Consider the following 22,354-nt stretch of genomic DNA (forward strand, 5'->3'; position numbering starts at 1 on the left):
AGTGGGACCAGGAGACATCAAATCACCTAGATTTCTAAGTATGTTTGTGTATTCTCTACTCTTTCCTTCTAATCTAGGCATTATTCAGTAAGCAGAGCAGTGATATCTAACCAAAGGCTTTGACGCTGTGTGCACCTCTTTCACACAACCTAATTAATTAAAAGAAAAAAATTATATCAACTGATATTTGTATTCTGCTTACACCCAGTAATAGGGTCCAAAGCAGTTCACAAAACATTAAAATCACAATTATTAAAACAAAAATAGTTTACAAACAAATCAGAATTTGAACCAATAACCATTAAGTTAACTAACAGGCCAACACACTACCCATCTCTTAAATAAAATCCAACCCATGCGAGTTAAGCAACCCTAATGAACATTAAGGTAACCTGATGAATATTGAAAACATTTGGGTTAGGAAAACTGAGAAAACAGCCATGTTTTCAACTTTTTACCAAACTGTAAATAATTAAGCTGCCCTTTCTGTGCAAGAGGCAGATTATTCCAGAGTTGTAGAATTTTTCCAGCCAGAGTTCAATCCCTAGTTAAAGACAATCCTTAGCTCACCAGTTAATAGAATCTTGAAACACATATCTTGGCTTGAACATAGTGAACAGATGAGGAATGTATTGTTAAATATAATGACCCAACAAGGTGGGAGTGGAGCCTATTTATATTTGGAAAAATGAAGATCAAAACTTTGAAATAATTCTCAAATGTCATGGAAGCCAGTGAAGCAAGAGGCAGAGTGGCTTTGCCCCACTTTTGAGGTAATTATACTTGCATAATGGATTTTTTTTTTAGCAATTCCATCTAAATGGAATTGCAATAATCTAAATGGGGCAGTACCATAGTCGGCACAATTGATCTTAAATCTGATGACAAATAAAAGAAGCTGTTTGCCATATGTATTGAAGGTTCAGAAAGGCTGTTCGCTCTGCCTTGTTTGTGCTAGAACTGTGAGCCACTTCAAACCTGCTGATGATTTCATGGATTGTGAAATTGGTGCCAGCACAGACAAGAGAGAGCAGTCGGCTGCTTCAAGACAAGTTCTGCCATTCCTTCTGTGGGTTTTTCCATGGTTTGATATATAGCATGTGCAGCCTGGCTAGAGAAGACATTGCTGAGGGTCAGTGCATTATGAAGAAATAATCATTAATCACCAGTATACAAAGAATAGTTCCTTCAAAAGTTTGTGATGTAGCCCTGGCTTTACTTTAACTTTGCAACATGAGTCTCTGTACTCCAGTTTGGCATCCCAAATAAAGGTTGCTTTTTTGATACATTTTTATTATGGCTTTTGCTATAGAGCCATAGCCATAACTACTGTCCAAAGAATCTCTTATCTACCATGGAAAAAATCCCGGCTGCCACGAATATCCAATCCTATGAATAAATAGCATTGGGTAGAGCTCTTTCCTGTTCTGCAGCTTAAAGTATCTGCTGATTCTGCCGGTTTAATATTCAAAAAGATTTCTCTTACTTTGGTCTTATGGCAGAAGTTAGAAAAATAATCACCATTATCATCTTTGGAAGACTTGAGTGAAGGTGGTTTGGGCTAAGTTAGGGTGCAGTCTAACAAAAAATGGAAATCACATCCATCCAGGTTTCTTGGTTCTAGCCTCTGGATTTTGTTGTCAGCACATTTTTATACACTGTTAGAGCAGAAAGAGGATATATAAGTGAAGGTAGAGAGAAGGGCTCTGTAATATGGAATGTGCCCTTTTTACAGTGAGTCCTTCCTGAAGGCTGTTGAACTTCAAGGCCTTCTGTGTGAGTGATGAGTAAGGTCCTTGCATGCTGCCTTTGTAGGCAAGATGACTTGTACTGTGGGGTTGGTGGGCAGGAGTACGTACTTGAGCAATCTTCCCTTTACAAGAGTTGCCTTACTTCAGCACTGTCAGTGTCATTCTGTACTGTAGCTGCTCACTCTCTGTGTTCTTTCTTGCACTAACAAGACTGTATTACAATGGGAACTGTTTTTCTCTCTATTTTATTCTCACTCAGGAGCCCCAAACTACTGTAATCCACAATCCTGCTGATGGAAATAAGGTATTCAGAAAGAATTGAATTCCATCTTGTTTCACCAAGTGCACATTTCATCAACAGGTGTTGCAGTAGAAATAAAAATGCACCTGTTGACAGGATCATTCAGGGAAAAGCTTGTGTTTATTATGTTCAGAGACTTTAAGGCCTCATCCATTGTGCTGATTGTCCTTTTCTTGATTTGGAAAAGAAGCTGCATTATGTTCTGGGACTCACAAAGACAATGAAGTCTCTCTTTGATAATTTAATAATCATTTAGCAATCCCATTGGGGCCATTTACATCTTTGATTTATTGCTTGGCATGCTCTGAGTTTTCTTGTGGTCTTTTTTTGCATGATGCTTTTGAACTCTTCCTCCTGTAACACCCATTTTAGAAGTTTAAAAAGAAATTGTGTCATAAGATTGCCTTGTAGGGGTGAGGGTAGCATGCTTTCCAATTTGTTTTTGCATTTATCTGTAGAGGTAGTGGTATTGCTTTTTCTGTACATTTTTGTGTGCATGAATTTTTATCCATGAGTCTTGTAACGCTCCATTCACACAATATGAAGACTTAAGACACGGAAATACATTCTAAAATGGCCTCTTTATTGAAGCATCTGATGGTGAGCTCTTGTCCTCAAAAGTTTAAGCCTGAATAAATCTGTTAGCAAGTAAATTCTTTTGCGGTGTCTTAACTATTTACAAGTGGCTTTGCGATACTGTTTTGGTGTGGAAATTCTGAAGGTGGGTTTAGAACCATATACATGTTCCCCAAGCCAGTCCAGGAGTCAAACCTAACCAGTCTGATTTATACAATTGCCCCAATAAATATGCATGAAATAGATTTGTATTTGAAGGGTCTCCACAATGAATGTGTCTATCTCTTGTATATTTAGCATGGGTATCCTGAAAATGAAACTATTTAGGAATACCTCCAGGATAGGGTTGGGAATCACTGATGTAGAGAATAAAAAGTAGTACATTAATTGTGACCCTTGGGAGATATGTACACAGAACTCTAGAACTGTATAGTATTCATAGCTTAATCAGGAAAAATGTCTCCTCAAAATATAACGATGTTCTAATTTATTATTTTTATATAAAAAAATTAATTCATCAAATACTATTTAATTGTATGTGTGAAACAATTAAGAGGAAGTGGGATGATCCCTGCACAATAGTATATCACAGCCTCTAATTATGTACCATGTAGAAGGACAAAATAAGGTCATGATGGAATTGCTTGTTTAGCCTACAGAAGTGTTTAATTCTTTTAAATAGCACTATATATTTTCAGAGAGGAACGGGAAATAGAAGTTATTTAAATATGGTCTTGTTCATGTTTATTGCTGTCTTCCTCTAATATTGTCCAGCTTAGGAATAGTTAGTTCCATATGTAATTAGATCTTTTCAGGACCTCTGACCTGAGTGACAGGAGAAATCTTCACCAAAAACAATGTCTCAAAAGCAAATGTTAGGCCTGTGAAAGTGTACTGTGCTAATCAGTGATTGTAATATCCACAATAGAAGGCTTAATCTGTTCCTGTACTTTAAGTTAAATTTCTTCTTCAACTGTATAATGAAAAACATTGCATCATGGTTCAAACGTCATGTCTCTAAGCCCTACGGGCAGCCAGTGATGCGCTTGTTTGGGGAAGCTGAGGTAGAGGAGTGGTGGGGGTGGAGGCCTGCCCTGAACTGCACAGAATTTCTCTCTTCCTCCTCCTCTCCTCCAAGGGACTCTGACACCCATGCAGTCTCCTGTTTTCCCCGCTCTCTGCCGAAGAATATAAAATGATTGCTTAAGTTGGTGGTGCACCAAAAAACAATTAAGCCCTTTCTGACCATTTAAATAAGAGGGATAATGAGCTTCTAAGTTGCTTAGCCATGTAGTTGTGAGAAAATTAATAATACTGTTGTGCGCAAGTATGCCAACCAGTCATTGCAGGGGCACTGTGGGAACTATTCCAACATTAAAAAAAAAATCATCTAGATAGTGAGGGGCCCTTTTACTAAGCCATGTAAGCGTCTACACGCACCCAATGCACACCAAAATGGAGTTACCGCATGGCTACCATGTGGCTCTAGCGGTAATTTCATTTTTGGCATGTGTCCGATATGCGCGGCTGAAAACTAATTTTTATTTTCTGCCGCACATATCGGACGCGTACCAAGTGGCATTTGGCGCACATAGGTCATTATCGCCCAGTTACCGCATGAGGCTTTACCGCTAGGTCAATGGCTGGTGGTAAGGTCTCAGACCCAAAATGGATACGCAGCAATTTTCATTTTGCCGCACGTCCATTTTCGGCCAAAATTTTAAAAAGGCATTTTTTGTAGGTGCGCTGAAAAATAATTCTGCATGCGCCCAAAACACACATCTACACTACCGCAGGCCATTTTTCAGCTTACCTTAGTAAAAGGACCCCTGATTTGCTTAGCAGTCTTCATGACACCACCAGAAATTTGCACACACACCAACACCCCTGCTGCTCTCGCCAACAAACAGAACCGGCCCAGAGCTCCTAAAAGCCTAACCCCTCCCCTCCAAGGTCTTCCTTATCCACCCATACTCTTCCTCATACAGAAACAGGCGTCCTTTTTCTCCTGCTGTCTTGCCCATTATTGTCAAAAGCATAACATCTTTGTGCCATCTCATACATTGTGCACCTAAAAGTCAAAGCAGGATGGACTGACCATTGAGACAGCGTAATGCCCCCAGTCCGAAAATATTGAAGATAAGTACTTTGAACATATTAATATAAAAGTATTTATGCCGATGAAGAAGTTAGTGCTGTTAGTATTGCTCAAAAATTATTGTGGGACAATTATGCACTACTGAGGCAAGAGTTTAATAATTATTTTTGACAATTGTGAAGTTTTTGGAAAATTTTGATGATTGAAGTGGTGGAGAGAATCTGGGACTGATAAAGTGGATGTCATTGAGACAGTAAGGCAGTCCCTGAGAGCCCACAGCAGTAAGGGGCCCACTTTCCCCTAACTTCCATTTAGTTTAATCATTTTTGATAGCTGGTTAGGGGCCTATGACCCTTATTGACAGGGACCCAGATCACTGTCAGTCTACCCCCATGTCAAATTGTTAAGCAGTGCTGAGAAAGCACCAATCTGATAGGGATGGGACAGAAGGCAGGAGGTAAGTCCCTCTCCTCCTGCAAAGAGGAAGGAAGAAGAGGGTCAGGGAGACTTGGATGACCTTGTTAGAAATAGCCTAAACTTGGATTATGAACTTCAGAGAAATAAGCAGGGCAGAACTGGAGAAAGAAGCAAATGTTACAGTGTGTGTATATATATATGTATATGAGGTAACATAAGGGGTCAGGCTGTTGTCTGAGTTAAGCAGCACCCCGACTAGTTCCAGGGGATGGGTCCGCCTCCAGCTTCCTGTTAGGCAAATCCCTCTAACTCAGTGATATATCCACATTCAGTAGATGTGTGGACTGGAAGGTATTCTTACTGCCTTTATAGCAGCAATGACAGTGTGGAGCACTGGGGTTCTGGGCGGTTGTTTTTTTGACCCACTCTCTCAACAACCCTGTCTAGAATATTGAAACTATTTTTGGAATACTTATTGGTGGGTGTGGAGTTTCTAATGAGCATTAAGGAAGTAATACACAATTTTCGTGCAAGTCTTGCGAGGTCGCCATTTGAACTCTAGGCAGCCATTTTGAAGCAGTGTCAGGAGCAAGACAGGTCTGTACCCGTGCGCTGGACAGAAAAGAGGGGGCTCTTTCCTGCTCCAAAGAGGCCACTAGACCACCAGGGCATGATAGTAAGGTAGGGAAGGATAGGACACCCTGAAGCCCGCCTGCCTGTCTGTGTGCAAACCTGGGTAAACGGGCAGGCTGGGAAAACCCGCCCAGATGCCCTGCAGTGTCCCCAAAAAGAGGACATGTCCGGGTAAAACCGGGCATATGGTAACCCTAGTTATGCTGTCTTCTCTGTGTTGCTCCCCATCACCGGAGGACAGTGGCATAGCTAGACTTTCAAATTTAGGGGAGCCTAAGCCCAAAGTGGGGGAAGGGGCAGAACATTTTGCCATGCCTGAATCCTGCTCTCCTTGCCCTCCCCTCCCACAACCCTCCTCAACTCAACCTTTAAATACCTGAGCTGATGGAGTTCTCCAAGCTCTGCCAGTTAAAGATGTCCACCTCTTGCAGCCAGAAACTCACCAACGGTGGTAGTTAGCATCACTTTCCATGGGATGCCACCACACCCTGCCCTTCTCCCACATACCGGTATGCTCAGTTTTTAATCTGTCTATAGGGAGAGAGATAAATAGATATCTATGCACACAGCCCCACACACACATTTTATAAAGCATTTTTCTTGTGTGTATGCCTCTTATCTCATATATTTGAAGAGGTAATTTATGTATATTTTCACCTGGTATGAATAAGTATGCAAATTTCACACTTCAGTTTAAGTCAGCTTTGTGAAAGTGTCATATTGTCAGCAAGTATGCTTATTGATCTTCCTGTAATGCTATTTAAACAGCAATTCAAATTGCACTTTCCCTATCTTTTTCAATTTTATATAATTCAGCTACTTCTGTATGCATTACCCTCATTGGTACTTTTTTGTTTTTAAGGCTTTTCTGCCTGTTTTGTTTCTTTTTTTCCCGTCTGAATATGCTTGCCTTTTGCTCCCCAATTTGATAACCCATGCATAGTTTTCTGTATTTTGTGTGTTTTTACTGGGAAAATGTACCTCTTCTCCATTGACTTTAGAGCTTTACTAAAGGTCCAATGACAGTCTGAAAGCAGAGTAGGGACAGTTGGCTGCAATAGTGAAAGTTTCTCTCACATCACTCAAGTTATATGCTAAATCTTCCCTTAGAAGGAGCCAATTTGGGGATGAGAAGGCACTTTATTTTAGGAGGCAGTTCAGTTTTGCTCTCTGTCAGCCAATCATGGGGCCAGGTAGTTGCAATTGTGATGATAGTTTCAGTGTCCTGTAGGAATGAACTGGCAGAATAAGCTTTTTTTTTTTCTTTAAAACAACAAATATTAATCAGGTGAGGGCAACTGTTGTGTGATTATATACCTGACTGGTGTATATGACTTAGAAGATTGAGACTTTTGAAGAGCAGTGTTTAGTGATCAGGTACAACTAGTTCTCCAAGGACAAGCAGGCTGCTTGTTCTCACATGTGGGTCGATGTCCACGTCGGCCTAGGAAACAGAACAAATTTTGAAGCAAAAATAAAACGTTTTTAACCTAGAGTCTTCTGGTGCATGCTGCTCCCCAGCAAAAGCAGGGAACGGGCTTTTGACTGGCTCCAGTTAAGCATAGCCTCTGTAAAAGTGTCTGTGCCGGATGACTTGCCGATTGGAGTGAGGTTAATAATTTTTCACCAAAGGTGGCCTCTTATAACCTCCGACCGGTGGGTCCTTCAAATAGTCCAGTCAGGATACATCCTCAATCTGGAATCCAAACCTCCAAATTGCCCACCGGGAACTCATTCTTACAGTTCCCAGCACAAACAGATACTTGTAGAGGAACTCAACCCCCTTCTGAAGGCCCAAGCGGTCGAACCTGTTCCACCAGGGAAAGAAGGGCTGGGATTCTATTCCAGGTACTTCCTTGTGGAAAAGAAAACAGGGGGGATGCATCCCATCCTAGACCTAAGGGCCCTGAACAATTTTCTAGTCCGAGAAAAGTTCAGGATGGTTTCCCTAGGTACCCTTCTTCCTATGATTCGAGAGAACGATTGACTATGCTCTCTGGACTTAAAGGATGCATACACATACATTTCGATATTTCCAGCTCACAGGAAGTATCTTCGATTTCGGCTAGGAACTCAGCACTTTCAGTACAGTTTACTGCCCTTTGGTCTATCGTCTGCGCCCAGAGTGTTCACAAAGTGTCTAGCGGTAGTCGCAGCGTCGCTACGCAAACTGGGAGTGCATGTGTTCTCCCTTATCTCGACGATTGGCTGGTGAAGAGCATCTCGAAGACAGGCGCTCTACAGTCCATATATATATATTTGGAAAGAGTAAACAAGCAATTCACGTCTACCCATTCCACTCCACTCATATAGCGAATGACTATTCAGGTGCTAGAACTACTAGGGTTCGTGATCAATTACTCCAAGTCCCATCTCACCCCAGTTCAAAAGTTGGAATTCATTGGAGCTCTGTTGAACATGAAGACAGCTCGAGCTTATCTTCCCGAGGCAAAGGCAGACAACCTCCTGTCCCTGGTGTCAATAGTTTGAACATCTCAACAGATCACGGCTCAGCAGATGTTAAGGCTTCTGGGGCACATGGCCTCCACAGTTCATGTGACTCCCATGGCACGCCTACACATGAGATCAGCTCCATGGACCCTAGCTTCCCAGTGGTATCAAGCTGCGGGGAGTCTAGAGGATGTAATCCAACTGTCCACTGACTTCCAGAATTCTCTGCAGTGGTGGACGATTCAATCCAATTTGACCTTGGGACGTCCATTACAAATTCCTCAGCCACAAAAAGTGCTGACAACGGATGCATCTATCCTGGGGTGGGGAGCTCATGTAGATGGGCTTCACACTCAAGGAGCCTGATCCTTTCAGGAAAAAGGTCTTCAGATCAATCTCCTGGAATTGCGAGCAATCTGGAATGCTCTAAAGGCTTTCAGAGACCGGCTGTCCAACCAAATCATATTGATTCAGACAGACAATCAGGTTGCCATGTATTACACCAACAAGCAGGGGGGCACCGGATCTTGCCCTCTGTGTCAGGAAGCCATCCAGATGTGGCTTTGGGTGCACCGTCACGGCATGTTTCTTCAAGCCACTTATCTGGCAGGCGTAAACAACAGTCTGGCCGACAGGCTGAGCAGGATAATGCAACCTCACAAGTGGTCACTGGACATGAGTGTCGCCCACATGGGGCACCCCTTCGGTGGATCTTTTTGCCACTCAGATCAATCACAAGGTCCCTCAGTTCTGTTCCAGGCTTCAGGCCCACGACAGACCAGCGTCAGATGCCTTTCTCCTGCACTGGGGAACAGGCATCCTGTATGCGTATCCTCCCATACCTCTAGTAGGAAAGACTTAGCTGAAAGTATTTTTATTGCTCCATTCTTGCCGCATCAGATTTGGTTCCCTCTTCTTCTGGAGTTGTCCTCTGAGGAACCGTGGAGATTGGAGTGTTTTCCAACCCTTATAACATGAAATTCTACTAAGATACACCCGAGTATTGGAGGTGTATAATCGCTACTGTACATGAAATGTGGAGAAAAAAAGACTTCAGAAACCATGGAGAATACTCCTTATGTAGGAACCACCTTTCAATTTTTGAGTACTCCTGTTCTTCAATCACTAGTCTTCACAAAAAAAACTCCACTCTTCTTATTCATGCATTACATGCACATACACCTTCCACAATACTCAATGGTAAAGGCTTGTACCAATTATATTCATTCGGTGAATCAAATATTACTTAGCTTAAATGTTCTTAAAGCTGTCAATCCAAACTGTCTCCAACAGCATACAGCGTTCACGAAGCCCATGTGACTAGTGATTGAAGAACAGGAGTACTCGAAAATTGAAAGGTGGTTCCTACATAAGGAGTATTCTCCATGGTTTCTGAAGTCTTTTTTTCTCCACATTTCATGTACACTAGCGATTATACACCTCCAATACTCGGGTGTATCTTAGTAGAATTTCATGTTATAAGTGTTGATATTATTCTACTATCCCTTTGGGAATAATCAGTGTTTTCCAACCCTCATCAGCCAGAACGAGGGGTCACTTCTTCATCCCAACCTCCAGTCTCTGGCTCTCACGGCCTGGATGTTGAGAGAATTCGCCTCCTTGGGTCTTTCAGAGGGTGTCTCCCGAGTCTTGCTTGCTTCCAGGAAAGATTCCACGAAGAGGTGTTATTCTTTCAAATGGAGGAGGTTTGCCATCTGGTGTGACAGCAAGGCCCTAGATCCTCTTTCTTGTCCTACACAGACCCTTCTTGAATACCTTCTACACTTGTCAGATTCTGGTCTCAAGACCTACTCCGTAAGAGTTCACCTTAGTGCAATTAGTGCTTATCATCGCCTTGTAGAGGGTAAGCCTATCTCTGGACAGCCTGTAGTTGTTCGCTTCATGAGAGGTTTGCTTTTGTCAAAGCCCCCGGTCAAACCTCCACCGGTGACATGGGATCTCAACGTCGTTCTCACCCAGCTGATGAAAGCTCCTTTTGAGACACTGAATACCTGCCATCTGAAGTATTTGACCTGGAAGGTCGTTTTCTTGGTGGCTGTTACTTCAGCTTGTAGGGTCAGTGAGCTTCAGGCCTTGGTAGTGCATGCACCTTATATCAAGTTTCATCACAACAGAATAGTCCTCTGCACACACCCTAAGTTTCGGCCGATAAGTTTCTGCCAAAAGGTGGTGTCAGAGTTCCATCTGAACTAGTCAAAGTCAATTGCCTTGCCAACATTCTTTCCCCGTCCTCATACCCGCCCTGGCGAAAGCAGTTTGCATACGTTGGACTGCAAGAGAGCATTGGCTTTTTACGAGGAGCGGACAAAGCCCTACAGACATCTGTCCAGTTGTTTGTTTGTTTCTTTCGATCCCAACAGGAAGGGAGTTGCCATCGGAAAACGCACAATCTCCAATTGGCTAGCAGATTGCATTTCCTTCACTTATGCCCAAACTGGGCTGTCTTTAGAGGGCCATGTCACGGCTCATAATGTTAGAGCCATGGCTGCGTCAGTGGCTCATTTAAAGTCAGCTTCTATTGAAGAGATTTGCAAGGCTGCAACGTGTTCATCAGTCCACACAGTCACATCTCACTACTGCCTTCAGCAAGATACCCGACATGACAGTTGGTTTGGGCAGTTAGTGCTGCAGAATCTATTCGGAGTTTAGAATCCAACTCCACCCCCCTAGACCCATTTTTGTTTTGTTCCAGGCTGCACTCTCAGTTAGTTCTTTATGGTTTCAGGTCAATCTATGTTATGTCCTCGCCGTTGCGAGGCCCAATTGACCAATGTTCATTGTTTTGAGTGAGCCTGATTGCTAGGGATACCCCACATGTGAGAACAAACAGCCTGTTTGTCCTCGGAGAAAGCAAAGATACTTAGCTGTAGCAGGTTTCTCCGAGGACAGCAGACTGATTGTTCTCACAAACCCACCTTCCTCCCCTTTGGAGTTTTTACTAGTTTGTTCTATGCTTTTTGATTTAACTAAGGGGCGGGAAGTCGTCCGCACATGCGCGGTGTGCGTGATTCACGCTCCAGAAGACTCTAGGCAAAAAAACTTTTTATTTTTGCTTCAAAATTTGTTCCGTTTCCTGGACAGACGCGGACGTCGACCCACATGTGAGAACTATCAGCCTGCTGTCCTCGGAGAATACCTGCTACAGCTAAGTATCTTCGCTGTACATAGGTTCTCATTTCAGTTCACTGATGGGCCCTTTTACTAAGCTGTGTAGGCACCTACACGCACCCAACGTGCATCAATTCATTTTTTTCACGCGCCGGAAAATAATTTTTATTTTCTGGTGCATGGCACTAACCGGGCAGTAAAAAGCATTCTACATGTGTTAACCATTACCGCCCGGTTAATGCGTGAGACTTTACCACTAAGTCAATGGGTGGTAGTAAGGTCTCAGACCCAAAATGGACGCGGGCTAATTTTCATTTTGCCACACTTCCATTTTCGGCCAAAATTTTTAAAAGCCATTTTTTACAGGAGCCCTGAAAAATAGATCTTTGCGTGTCCAAAGCACGCGCTTACACTAGCGCAGGCCATTTTTCAGCACACCTTAGTAAAAGGGTCCTTGAGCCTACTCTGTATCCACAACCAAGAAGCAAAGTTGGTTTCATCTTTTGTGGGAAGAGTGAAGAAGCTGGAGTGAAACAGGGTATCCTGCTGTGAGATGTTTTGGGAACTTTAAGAGCATGAAAGCACTGTATCTATATACATGCTTACCTTACCCCCATGGGTGGTCAAGACATTGCAGACTCGATAATTTAAACCCCATGTTTGGGACCCAAAGTGCTGGAGCGAGAAGACTTGCTTGGCTAATATCCAACATTCTGAGAATTCTGAGTTCCACCTTGTCTTATGAATAAAGGTTGTTACATAATTATCATTTAGTATGAATTTCTCCTTTTGCCTGTATTTTGAATTTGCCAGAGGGAGATTTAGAATAGTAATGATTTTGGAGTTGGACAATTCTCACCAGGTCATGAAGTACTAGATTATGTAAATATAAATTATCAACTTAGGAGCCCTTTTACTAAGCCGCGTAGGTGCCTACGCACACCCAACATGCGTGGCCCGTGCGGTAATTTCATTTTTGACCCTCGTCTGCTACGTGCGCCAGAAAATGTATTTTATTTTATGGCACACAGCGAAAATTGGGTGGTAACTCCGACTTGATACATGTAAGCAATTACCGCATGGTTACCGTGTGAGACCATACCGCTAAGTCAATGGCTGGCGGTAATATCTCAGACCCAAAATGGACACGCATCAATTTTTATTTTGCTATACATCCATTTTCGGCAAAAATTTTAAAAAGGCCTCTTTTACAAGCGCGCTGAAAAATGGATCTGCGCATTCCCAAAACACACGCCTACACTATCGTAACCCATTTTTCAGCGCACCTTAATAAAAGGACCCCGAGTCTTCTGTTGTTTTTGTGTGAGGTGTTGTCTAGCATTAGGAAGCTATTATTCAGTCTTTTACCTTTAGTTTTGCTTGTTCAGATGAGCTTTTACATAAGAAACCTTGATGTAAACAGTGTTTAAAAATGTTTTCTACATCTTCAGTTCTTCCCTGTCCTTCCATGTCTTTATCGTATTTCCTATAATAATAATAATAGCCCATATTAAAGGACAGCATAAAATAGTTCTAGCCATATTTAGTCCAGAAGTAAGATGCTACTTTTGATCCATGATTTACAGACCTTTTAGGTGTTAGTCTTTTGCATGTAGATGACATTCAGATATCAGCTCTGGAACTTTGCATGATATTGTTCTTCCAGCATAAAGCACATTGCTTGGAGTGTCCTTGCATACATTTACCTCTCTTTACTTCTCAACAGGAGTCAACAGAAAGTTCCAATACTACGATTGAAGATGAAGATGTGAAAGGTATGGTGCAGCTATCACAGGTGCACATAGAGTGCTGCGTTTGTATTTCAGTAACATACAGTAAAATCAGATCTATTCTTTATGTTTGCTTGCAGGAGCACAGTATTGCCTTCTGCTCTTAGCATTTAGCTAGAATCAACTTCTACAGGAACGTTGGCAGTTGAAATGTATTAGCATTTTATCATTTCAATCTGGAATACAGTAGAAAATTTAGATAACCATCATTAGCATGCCCATATTTTCATTTGTTTTGCATGATGCGATGTTCTCTTTTTATTATTGCTTATCTATGTAATAGTTTGCCTTTCTAACATTTTTTTTCTCCCTCATTCTATAATAGATCACCTAAAGTTGGGCGCCAATTATGCACATAAGTTATAGAATTCTAGCACCTACACGCACAACTCTTTGTTACACCCGTAAGTGCTGTACAATACACTATAACTTTCGCACATGAATGCAAGTGTGTGAGCTCAGGGAAAGACGCGTGCGTGGGTTCTGCATTTATATGCTTAACTTAACAGAATACTGTAAGTTACGCTCCAAGGTGCCGCATTTAGGCATGTACATTTACGCCTGCTGTTGACGTAGCATAAGTGGGCACACCTAAATATTGGTGCATAAATACCAACTTTCACTAATATTGTATAATGGCATCAGAGTACCCAGATGTCATTATAGAAACAGCATTTAACATGTTGCATCTTGGCACCTAACCTTTTGCGATCTCTATAGAATTGCCATGTTTTCATTTCTGCCCATTCTGTTCAGATGCCAGTGTTTCTTTAATGCTTCTATATTTTGCTGTTGAGGCCTCTCAGATTTCTCTCTCATTTTTCTTCATATTTATACATACTATCATAGGTTCCCATTTCTTTTGCTTCTTATGCCAGTTTCCTAATTTGTAGTATTTTTTGTTTGTTTTAAACAATAGTTTGCTTCCTTTTGCTGTCATTTTCATGCAAAACCTTCCCAACTGCATTATGTAGCATATTTGATTGGAAAGAAATGCAGTCTGGAGTAGAAAATAAATCCCTTCTGTAGCATGTAGAGGTTTTTTTCATTAATTCTTATAGGATTTAAAATTTAGGAGGTCTTTTACTAAAGATTAGCATTATCTGCAGGAGGTTCCAGGAATAAAATGTTTGGTATGTTGTACAAAATTCCAGCAATGGGTCCATGATGCCTGCTGTAAATTTATCTGAAGAGTAATAGGCTCACAATGAGCTTTTCAAAGGTTGAATTTGTTAAAACTTACTTTGAAGAAGAATCAGTTGCAAATATAACTTTACTTGAAAAATTAAAGGAAAAGTCACAAAGCTTAATAGAAGAATGTAGAACACAGGGAGAAGGTTGTAACAGCTTGTCTAGGAAAAACCAATCAACTCAGGTTACAAACCAAGTACTAACTATTGGTTAACATGTTGCTAGGCAACTGCCCCAACTCTTCCTCCTTAGGGTTCAAAGATGGCTAGTAGTCTTAACCCCTTGCAGTCCACCTGGAAACATTCTTTTGCTGCTGTTCCTGCCAACACTTCCCACAGAAATTGCGGTGTGAACCACCTTGAGTCTTTGTCGGAGCAGGTAACATATAGAATGAAAATTAATATAATCCTGGCTCTGAGCCAGTTTCATGACAAATGACTACCTTGTGAGGAAAGGATTAATATTAAATCTGTTGCATATGCTAGGGCACGGCTTCTTTTGTTGAACCATGATTGTGATGAAAATCCTTCTGAGAAGCCCATGGAGCTCCCACCCTTATTCATGTGAGCTTTTTGCTTACCTAACCCTGAACCTGCTTTCTGTGCTTGACTTAAGGGCCCTTTTACAAAGGCATGCCAAGCACGGGTCTGCAGCAGTATGGGCGTATGTTTATGGCGTGCGCCGGAACCTTATTGTGCCGCATCTGGAAAAAAGGGATTATTTTAATGGGCCGGAAAATGGATATGCGGCAAAATGAAAACCAGCATGTGTCCATTTTTAGCCTGAGACCTTACAGCCACCCATTGACTTAGCGGTAAGGTCTCATGTGCTACTCAGGCGGTAAGTGTGCAGTGCGTGCCAACTGCCGTTTACCGCCAGGTAGGCATTCTGCAGTAGAAAATAGAAAATATTTTCTACCACATGTTTTCGGCACCTGCCAAATTCAGAATTACTGTCCGGGGTATGCGGTAGCTGGGCGATGCTGATTTGGCGCATGCTAGATGCACGTAGACCCTTATGAGCCTTTGTAAAAGGGCCCCTTAATGCCTTAAATTAACCAAGTATAGAGAAATTGTCAGTCATCAACATAAGGACATTCACAAGAGTGAAATGGCGGCGGCCTCCATGACTCATCATCCCAGAGCTGCAAAGAAGATTGTAAGCTCCTAGAGCAGGGACTGTCCTTCTATGTTAAATTGTACAGCGCTGCGTAACCCTGGTAGCGCTTTAGAAATGTCAAGTAGTAGTAGTAATACCCAGTTTATGAAATGCTTCTTGATCAGTTCTGGCTTTCAACTACATCCCAGAGTAGAATGATACTGGTGGTCCTTCATTCTACCCATTGAAATCAGTGCTTCAGGTTCCAGAATGCACCCAGATAGGGTTGTCAGAATACCAGAACTGGCCTAAATGCTTTGTTGGAACCGGGTAATTGACAGCTCTGTCAACACTGATGCTGGCTGTTGTTTTGGTCTTGGTTTGCTATGCATGCCTATTACAGGAGATTTAATTTCTTTTCATTCCACATTTCTAATCTGCTTAACCATATACATAGCTCAAGGCAGCTAACACACAAATTAAACTATATCTAGACAAAACAGTTTAGAAGACACACATAAAATAATAATATCAGGGTAGAACAAGTTACTGTCATGGTCTTATAATATTTCTCAAGTCTGTAGGCCCCATCGAAATTGCATGTGTAACTCTTTACTTAACACAAACTCATGCTTAGTGGCCTAATGTTCTGTTAGAAGTATATATTATTATACACGTGGATATTTATTTATTAGTATCAGAGTATTGCAGTATAAAGCACCTCTAGATGTGCAATGAGAAATTGCCTCAACTGGTTTGTAAGGTGCTCTGATGACAGGTCAACAATTGAATAATGTAATTACAGTCAGTAGTATACTCTGAGATGCCCTGTGCTTTTTTCACTAAATTAACCTAAATTATTAAAATGTTTCCAAGTTTATTTATATTTGATATACCGCTTAGGGAGCATGCCGTCAAGATGGTTTACAGTTCTCAAGAGGGTGGTAAATGAACAGAAATGGAAGTACAACAATAACAGGAAAGCAGAGGGAGTCAAGGGAAAAGAAGAGTATAGGTAAGAAGAAGGCTAGGGAGATAAAGGGTAGAGACCCCACTATCAGGCATATTTTCAAAGCACTTAGCCTTCCAAAGTTCCATAGAAACCTATGGAACTTTGGAAGGCTAAGTGCTTTGAAAATATGCCTCTATGTGTATCCTGTGAACCCAACAGTCAGCGAGGCGAGGCAGAGTCGAAGGCTAAACTAAAAAAAAATGAGCCTTGAAAACGGGCAGAGATGGCACCTCTTGTAGAGCCTATAGAAGCTTATTCCAAAGGGTTGAGCCCATTATACTAAACATATGAGAGCAAACAGAGGAGAGGCAGACTAAATTGAGGGAGAGGACCTGTAACAGGTGGTCTTGTGAGGAGCAGAGTACCCTGGGGGGGGGGGGGGACAGTAGGGCGTATGATATTGAGAGAGGTAAAGGGGTTGGCCAGATTGTAGGATCTTGTAGATTAAGAGAAGGGTTTTGAACATGATCCTGAATGAGACAGGAAACCAGTTCTCCTCACAAAGGATAGGCGTAAAATGTTGTTATACTCCAATGTCTGGATTTGTTTTATAAGCCCGCAAACTGATGAAACACCAGCATTAAGGCTACTTCTATCGCTCTTACTGTACTGTGGGATACATGCCTGAATTATGATGGTTAGTTGACTTAAAATTTCTTCATTATGCTATTTTAATGGAAAGAACTCTGATTTCATTATTACATATTGTAAATTACACAGACTGTAAAAGTATAGTGCCTGATTCAGATCTCACTGGCCAGAATGTGTCCAATTCATAAAGCTAACTATGATAGAAAATACAGGCCATCAGTCAAACTGACATTGTGTCTGAACAGAAGTTATCCAGTGCTCGGTATGATGAATTTAAAAAATGAAGATTTGTCTATAAACCTCATCAGAAGTATCACCCAAATAAAGTTCCTAGTCTTCCGTTAGCAATAGGAGCCAACGTTTCAAAAATGATTAGGGCTGCTAAGCCCAATGGAAATTACTCCTCCCTGGACACAGTCAAGAAGTTTGCTCAATATTGAGGGTGCTCAAGTACCCACTGAGTTGGTTCCTATGATGTCATAAGTACATAAGTATTGCCACACTGGAACAGACCAAAGATCCATCAAGCCCAGCATCCTGTTTCCAGCAGTGGCCAATCCAGGACACAAATACCTGGCAAGATCCCGAAAAAGTTCAATATATTTTATGCTACTTATCCCAGAAATAGCAGTGGATTTTCCACCATAACAAAGATCATCTGAGATGGTGCTTCCTGGGTAATTGTGATTCTTGTTTGAAAAGTCAGAGCAATTTGATATATATCATTTTGCTGGAAAATCTCAATGACGACCTTCAATCTGGTTACCTCTATGAACCCATATACAGAGCTGCCTTACTGTCTCATAACTCATAATAGAAACATTATGAAGCTGTCGAGAGAGAGGCTATGAAATGAAACAAGACCTGCACCAAAAGTAATAGGAAATTAGTTCAGGGAAGAGACAAGGGTTTTGATACAGACAATTGTGATACAGACAATTACCTTAAATGTATGAATTGAGCACTAGAAGCCAACTTTTTCAGAGTAAAGTATGTTCTAGAACAAGACGTCACAGCAGGAGCACTTATAAACAATATCAGAACATACTTCTTCACACAAAGCACGGTTTATGTATGGTGACTTTCCAGTGGAAGTGATAGAGAGAAAAATGCTAATTACCAAGACACTGAGCACAGGAGCCAGGAGATTCAACAGGAGTGAAGTTGAGTATATTAGATAGACTTAGTTGTAGAAAGACAGTGGTAAAAACAGAGCTAGAAAACATCAGTTTTACAAAACCCCACTCATCACTCTCTTGACAACAGGTCAAGGGAGGGGGTGATAAGCGTAAAAGAAAAAGTGGATAAAGGAAGCTTTATGTTTGTGAGCCATGTAGCAACGAGGTTGGTGCCAGCTGTCTACTATACCCCAAAAATCAATGGGTCTGTACTGGCAGGTTGGTGGGGAATGGGCAGGCTCCAGCAAATTGGCTTAGGAGGCCAAACATTAGGGGAAGAGCCTTATTAATTTTTGTATCTTAGATTAGGGAAACTTAAATACTTAGGTGTTAGACAAGGTGTGTTGGGGGGGGGTGGGAATCTTGTGTGTTAACATAACAGAGGTACAGAATGAAGGAGGAGCAAAGCAAATACTGACAGGAGTAGAATCCCACAAGTTATCTTGCTTCTATGACTGGCAGTGGTTTTAGTATTTGTAGGGATAATGAGGCAAACTAGATGAGCTATTTGGTCTTTTTCAGCCATCACCATTATTGTGGACATTTTCACAGGGGACATTTTCAGGCTGATGTTCAAAGCCAATAATGCATTTCCTGATGGCCGCTAGACTCATAATTGGCTTATACGTAGACTTTTAATAATTGTGGGACCCTTTTCCATTGGTACGTGGGGACACTGGAGCACTATTGAGGAGGTGCTAAGTGCTTCAGTGTTATCCAGTTAGCGCATACTAATCAGAACGGTCTAGCTGAGTAATGCTTCCACGCCCATTCCTCGTCCATGACATGCTCCCTCCTGAAAAAGATAAATAATGCAGGATGAGCGCATGCTGACAGACAAAGTACTGCAAAACTCTTTAATACTATACAGATATTGGAGCTGAATATATGTACAAATTTAAACAACATTGCTTGCACTGAGTTCAGTCACCATATACTGGCTTAATGTTTACACCCTTTGGGGTTTTTTTTTCCTACTTACTTTTTTTTTTTTTGTACTAGGGGGTCCTTTTACTAAGGTGTGCTGAAAGATGGCTTGCGGTAGTGTAGACATGGGTTCTGGGCGCGCACCGATCCATTTTTCAGCGCACCTGTAAAAAAGTACTTTTAAAATTTTTGCCGAAAATGGACTGAGGCAAAATCAGAATTGCCGCGCATCCATTTTGGGTCTACGACCTTACCACAGTAAAGTCTCATGTGGTAACCAGGCGGTATTGACCTGCGCGCGTCTAATATGTGCATCCAAAAATAAATTTTTTTGGCCACGTGTATCGGATGTGCGACAAAAATTAAATTACTGCAAGAGCCACGTGGTAACCGAATGGTAACTCCATTTTGGCGCACGTTGGGCACCCTTAGACGCTTACACAGCTTAGTAAAAGGGCCCCTAAAAATCTAAATACAGCTGAATCTCTCAGTAGAAATTGTGGTTGGTTCACTTCCTGTCTGTACACAAAACTAAATCAAAACAGAGGAAGAACAAACAGCAAAACTCACATTTGGAAAAATATTTCAGTGTGGAAAGAGCTGTTTAGAAATAATGGCAGTGCCATAAAATTCACCTTTCTCATAATATTATCAAGATTTTCAACTTTATTCCTCAAAAATGTTAAGCCCTTTATCATAGCCGAATATACAGTGGGGGAAATAAGTATTTGATCCCTTGCTGATTTTGTAAGTTTGCCCACTGACAAAGACATGAGCAGCCCATAATTGAAGGGTAGGTTATTGGTAACAGTGAGAGATAGCACATCACAAATTAAATCCGGAAAATCACATTGTGGAAAGTATATGAATTTATTTGCATTCTGCAGAGGGAAATAAGTATTTAATCCCTCTGGCAAACAAGACCTAATACTTGGTGGCAAAACCCTTGTTGGCAAGCACAGCGGTCAGACGTCTTCTGTAGTTGATGATGAGGTTTGCACACATGTCAGGAGGAATTTTGGTCCACTCCTCTTTGCAGATCATCTCTAAATCATTAAGAGTTCTGGGCTGTCGCTTGGCAACTCGCAGCTTCAGCTCCCTCCATAAGTTTTCAATGGGATTAAGGTCTGATGACTGGCTAGGCCACTCCATGACCCTAATGTGCTTCTTCCTGAGCCACTCCTTTGTTGCCTTGGCTGTATGTTTTGGGTCATTGTCGTGCTGGAAGACCCAGCCACGACCCATTTTTAAGGCCCTGGCGGAGGGAAGGAGGTTGTCACTCAGAATTGTACGGTACATGGCCCCATCCATTCTCCCATTGATGCGGTGAAGTAGTCCTGTGCCCTTAGCAGAGAAACACCCCCAAAACATAACATTTCCACCTTCATGCTTGACAGTGGGGACGGTGTTCTTTGGGTCATAGGCAGCATTTCTCTTCCTCCAAACACGGCGAGTTGATTTCATGCCAAAGAGCTCAATTTTTGTCTCATCTGACCACAGCACCTTCTCCCAATCACTCTCGGCATCATCCAGGTGTTCACTGGCAAACTTCAGACGGGCCGTCACATGTGCCTTCCGGAGCAGGGGGACCTTGCGGGCACTGCAGGATTGCAATCCGTTATGTCGTAATGTGTTACCAATGGTTTTCGTGGTGACAGTGGTCCCAGCTGCCTTGAGATCATTGACAAGTTCCCCCCTTGTAGTTGTAGGCTGATTTCTAACCTTCCTCATGATCAAGGATACCCCACGAGGTGAGATTTTGCGTGGAGCCCCAGATCTTTGTCGATTGACAGTCATTTTGTACTTCTTCCATTTTCTTACTATGGCACCAACAGTTGTCTCCTTCTCGCCCAGCGTCTTACTGATGGTTTTGTAGCCCATTCCAGCCTTGTGCAGGTGTATGATCTTGTCCCTGACATCCTTAGACAGCTCCTTGCTCTTGGCCATTTTGTAGAGGTTAGAGTCTGACTGATTCACTGAGTCTGTGGACAGGTGTCTTTCATACAGGTGACCATTGCCGACAGCTGTCTGTCATGCAGGTAACGAGTTGATTTGGAGCATCTACCTGGTCTGTAGGGGCCAGATCTCTTACTGGTTGGTGGGGGATCAAATACTTATTTCCCTCTGCAGAATGCAAATAAATTCATATACTTTCCACAATGTGATTTTCCGGATTTAATTTGTGATGTGCTATCTCTCACTGTTACCAATAACCTACCCTTCAATTATGGGCTGCTCATGTCTTTGTCAGTGGGCAAACTTACAAAATCAGCAAGGGATCAAATACTTATTTCCCCCACTGTAACTGCTTAAGAGGATTCACGTTCTAGTTCCACTGTATCTAATCTAGATGACATTTGCTATATCTCTAAAGTCTGATATTCCACTTTATTTTTAAGTGATTGAACTTCCTGAGACAAAGTATTTATTTGTAGTACAAACACTTTAGCTAGCCCAGCAATATCATCCAAAGGGCATCTAGTGTAACTACAGCTGGTTTGGACAATAATAAAGAGAGTACTGATATATCTTGCAATGTTTGAGCAGACACCGTTCTATGAGTAGAAGCAGGCCTAGCCAAAGAAGGTAGCTTCTCCAAACAAACCACTCTTACGTGTAATATCATTGTTTACAATCCATTCACATTGCCGATGGTTGCATGAAGGGCACGTATTACACGAAAGAATGGTTTGTTTGGAGAAGTACAGAATTTGGAGGCTTTTTCTTCTTTCTTTTTTCAGCAATCATGACCGTTGAATTGTTTGGTTGAAAAGCTGTGGTCCTGAAGCAGCATATGTGAAACGGGACCTGTTGACCACAGTTTGATCACGGTCTGGGAAGAAGAAGGCTGTTAGCCTGCCTAAGTTAAGTAAAAAAATTTTTGAAGACTATATGGCAGAGCAGTTTTGTTTATTAAGAAACTAAAAAAACAAAAAATAATTATAACCAGGAGGTTTTTATATCGCCAGTGATGATGAAAGTCTAGCCCTTGTCCCATTATAAATACGGGAGAGGTCTGTCTTGAGGCGTTTTCCTCCTTTTGGAAGGATTCTTCCTTGCTTACGTACAGATAACTGTGTTTCTGTAATTGTATGTGTTGATATTTGAGGAAACCAGTTCCCCTATAATACCTATAGTTTATCGAGATATATTGATATACAGAAATCATCGCCTCATTTTAAAGCAGGGTAGGCACTTGTCTGGCCTGCCG

The 22,354-nt window shown here is 41.8% G+C and overlaps 1 protein-coding gene across 15 annotated transcripts in view; it reads left to right on the forward strand.

Moving 5' to 3' along the window:
• The window catches only part of CAMK2D (calcium/calmodulin dependent protein kinase II delta), a 559,079-nt gene that overhangs the window by 478,072 nt on the left and 58,653 nt on the right, over positions 1 to 22,354 (forward strand). For 8 of the 15 annotated variants that reach the window (XM_030190831.1, XM_030190818.1, XM_030190823.1 and 5 more), the window contains 2 exons: positions 2,011 to 2,055; positions 13,083 to 13,131. In XM_030190831.1, the coding sequence (XP_030046691.1) occupies positions 2,011 to 2,055; positions 13,083 to 13,131 (94 nt within the window). The remainder of the gene's footprint in view (positions 1 to 2,010; positions 2,056 to 13,082; positions 13,132 to 22,354) is intronic. The other 7 variants (XM_030190832.1, XM_030190828.1, XM_030190830.1 and 4 more) reach the window with 1 other exon arrangement.

This window comes from Microcaecilia unicolor, chromosome 2 (assembly GCF_901765095.1).
Source record: "Microcaecilia unicolor chromosome 2, aMicUni1.1, whole genome shotgun sequence".
Taxonomy (NCBI): Eukaryota; Metazoa; Chordata; class Amphibia; order Gymnophiona; family Siphonopidae; genus Microcaecilia; species Microcaecilia unicolor.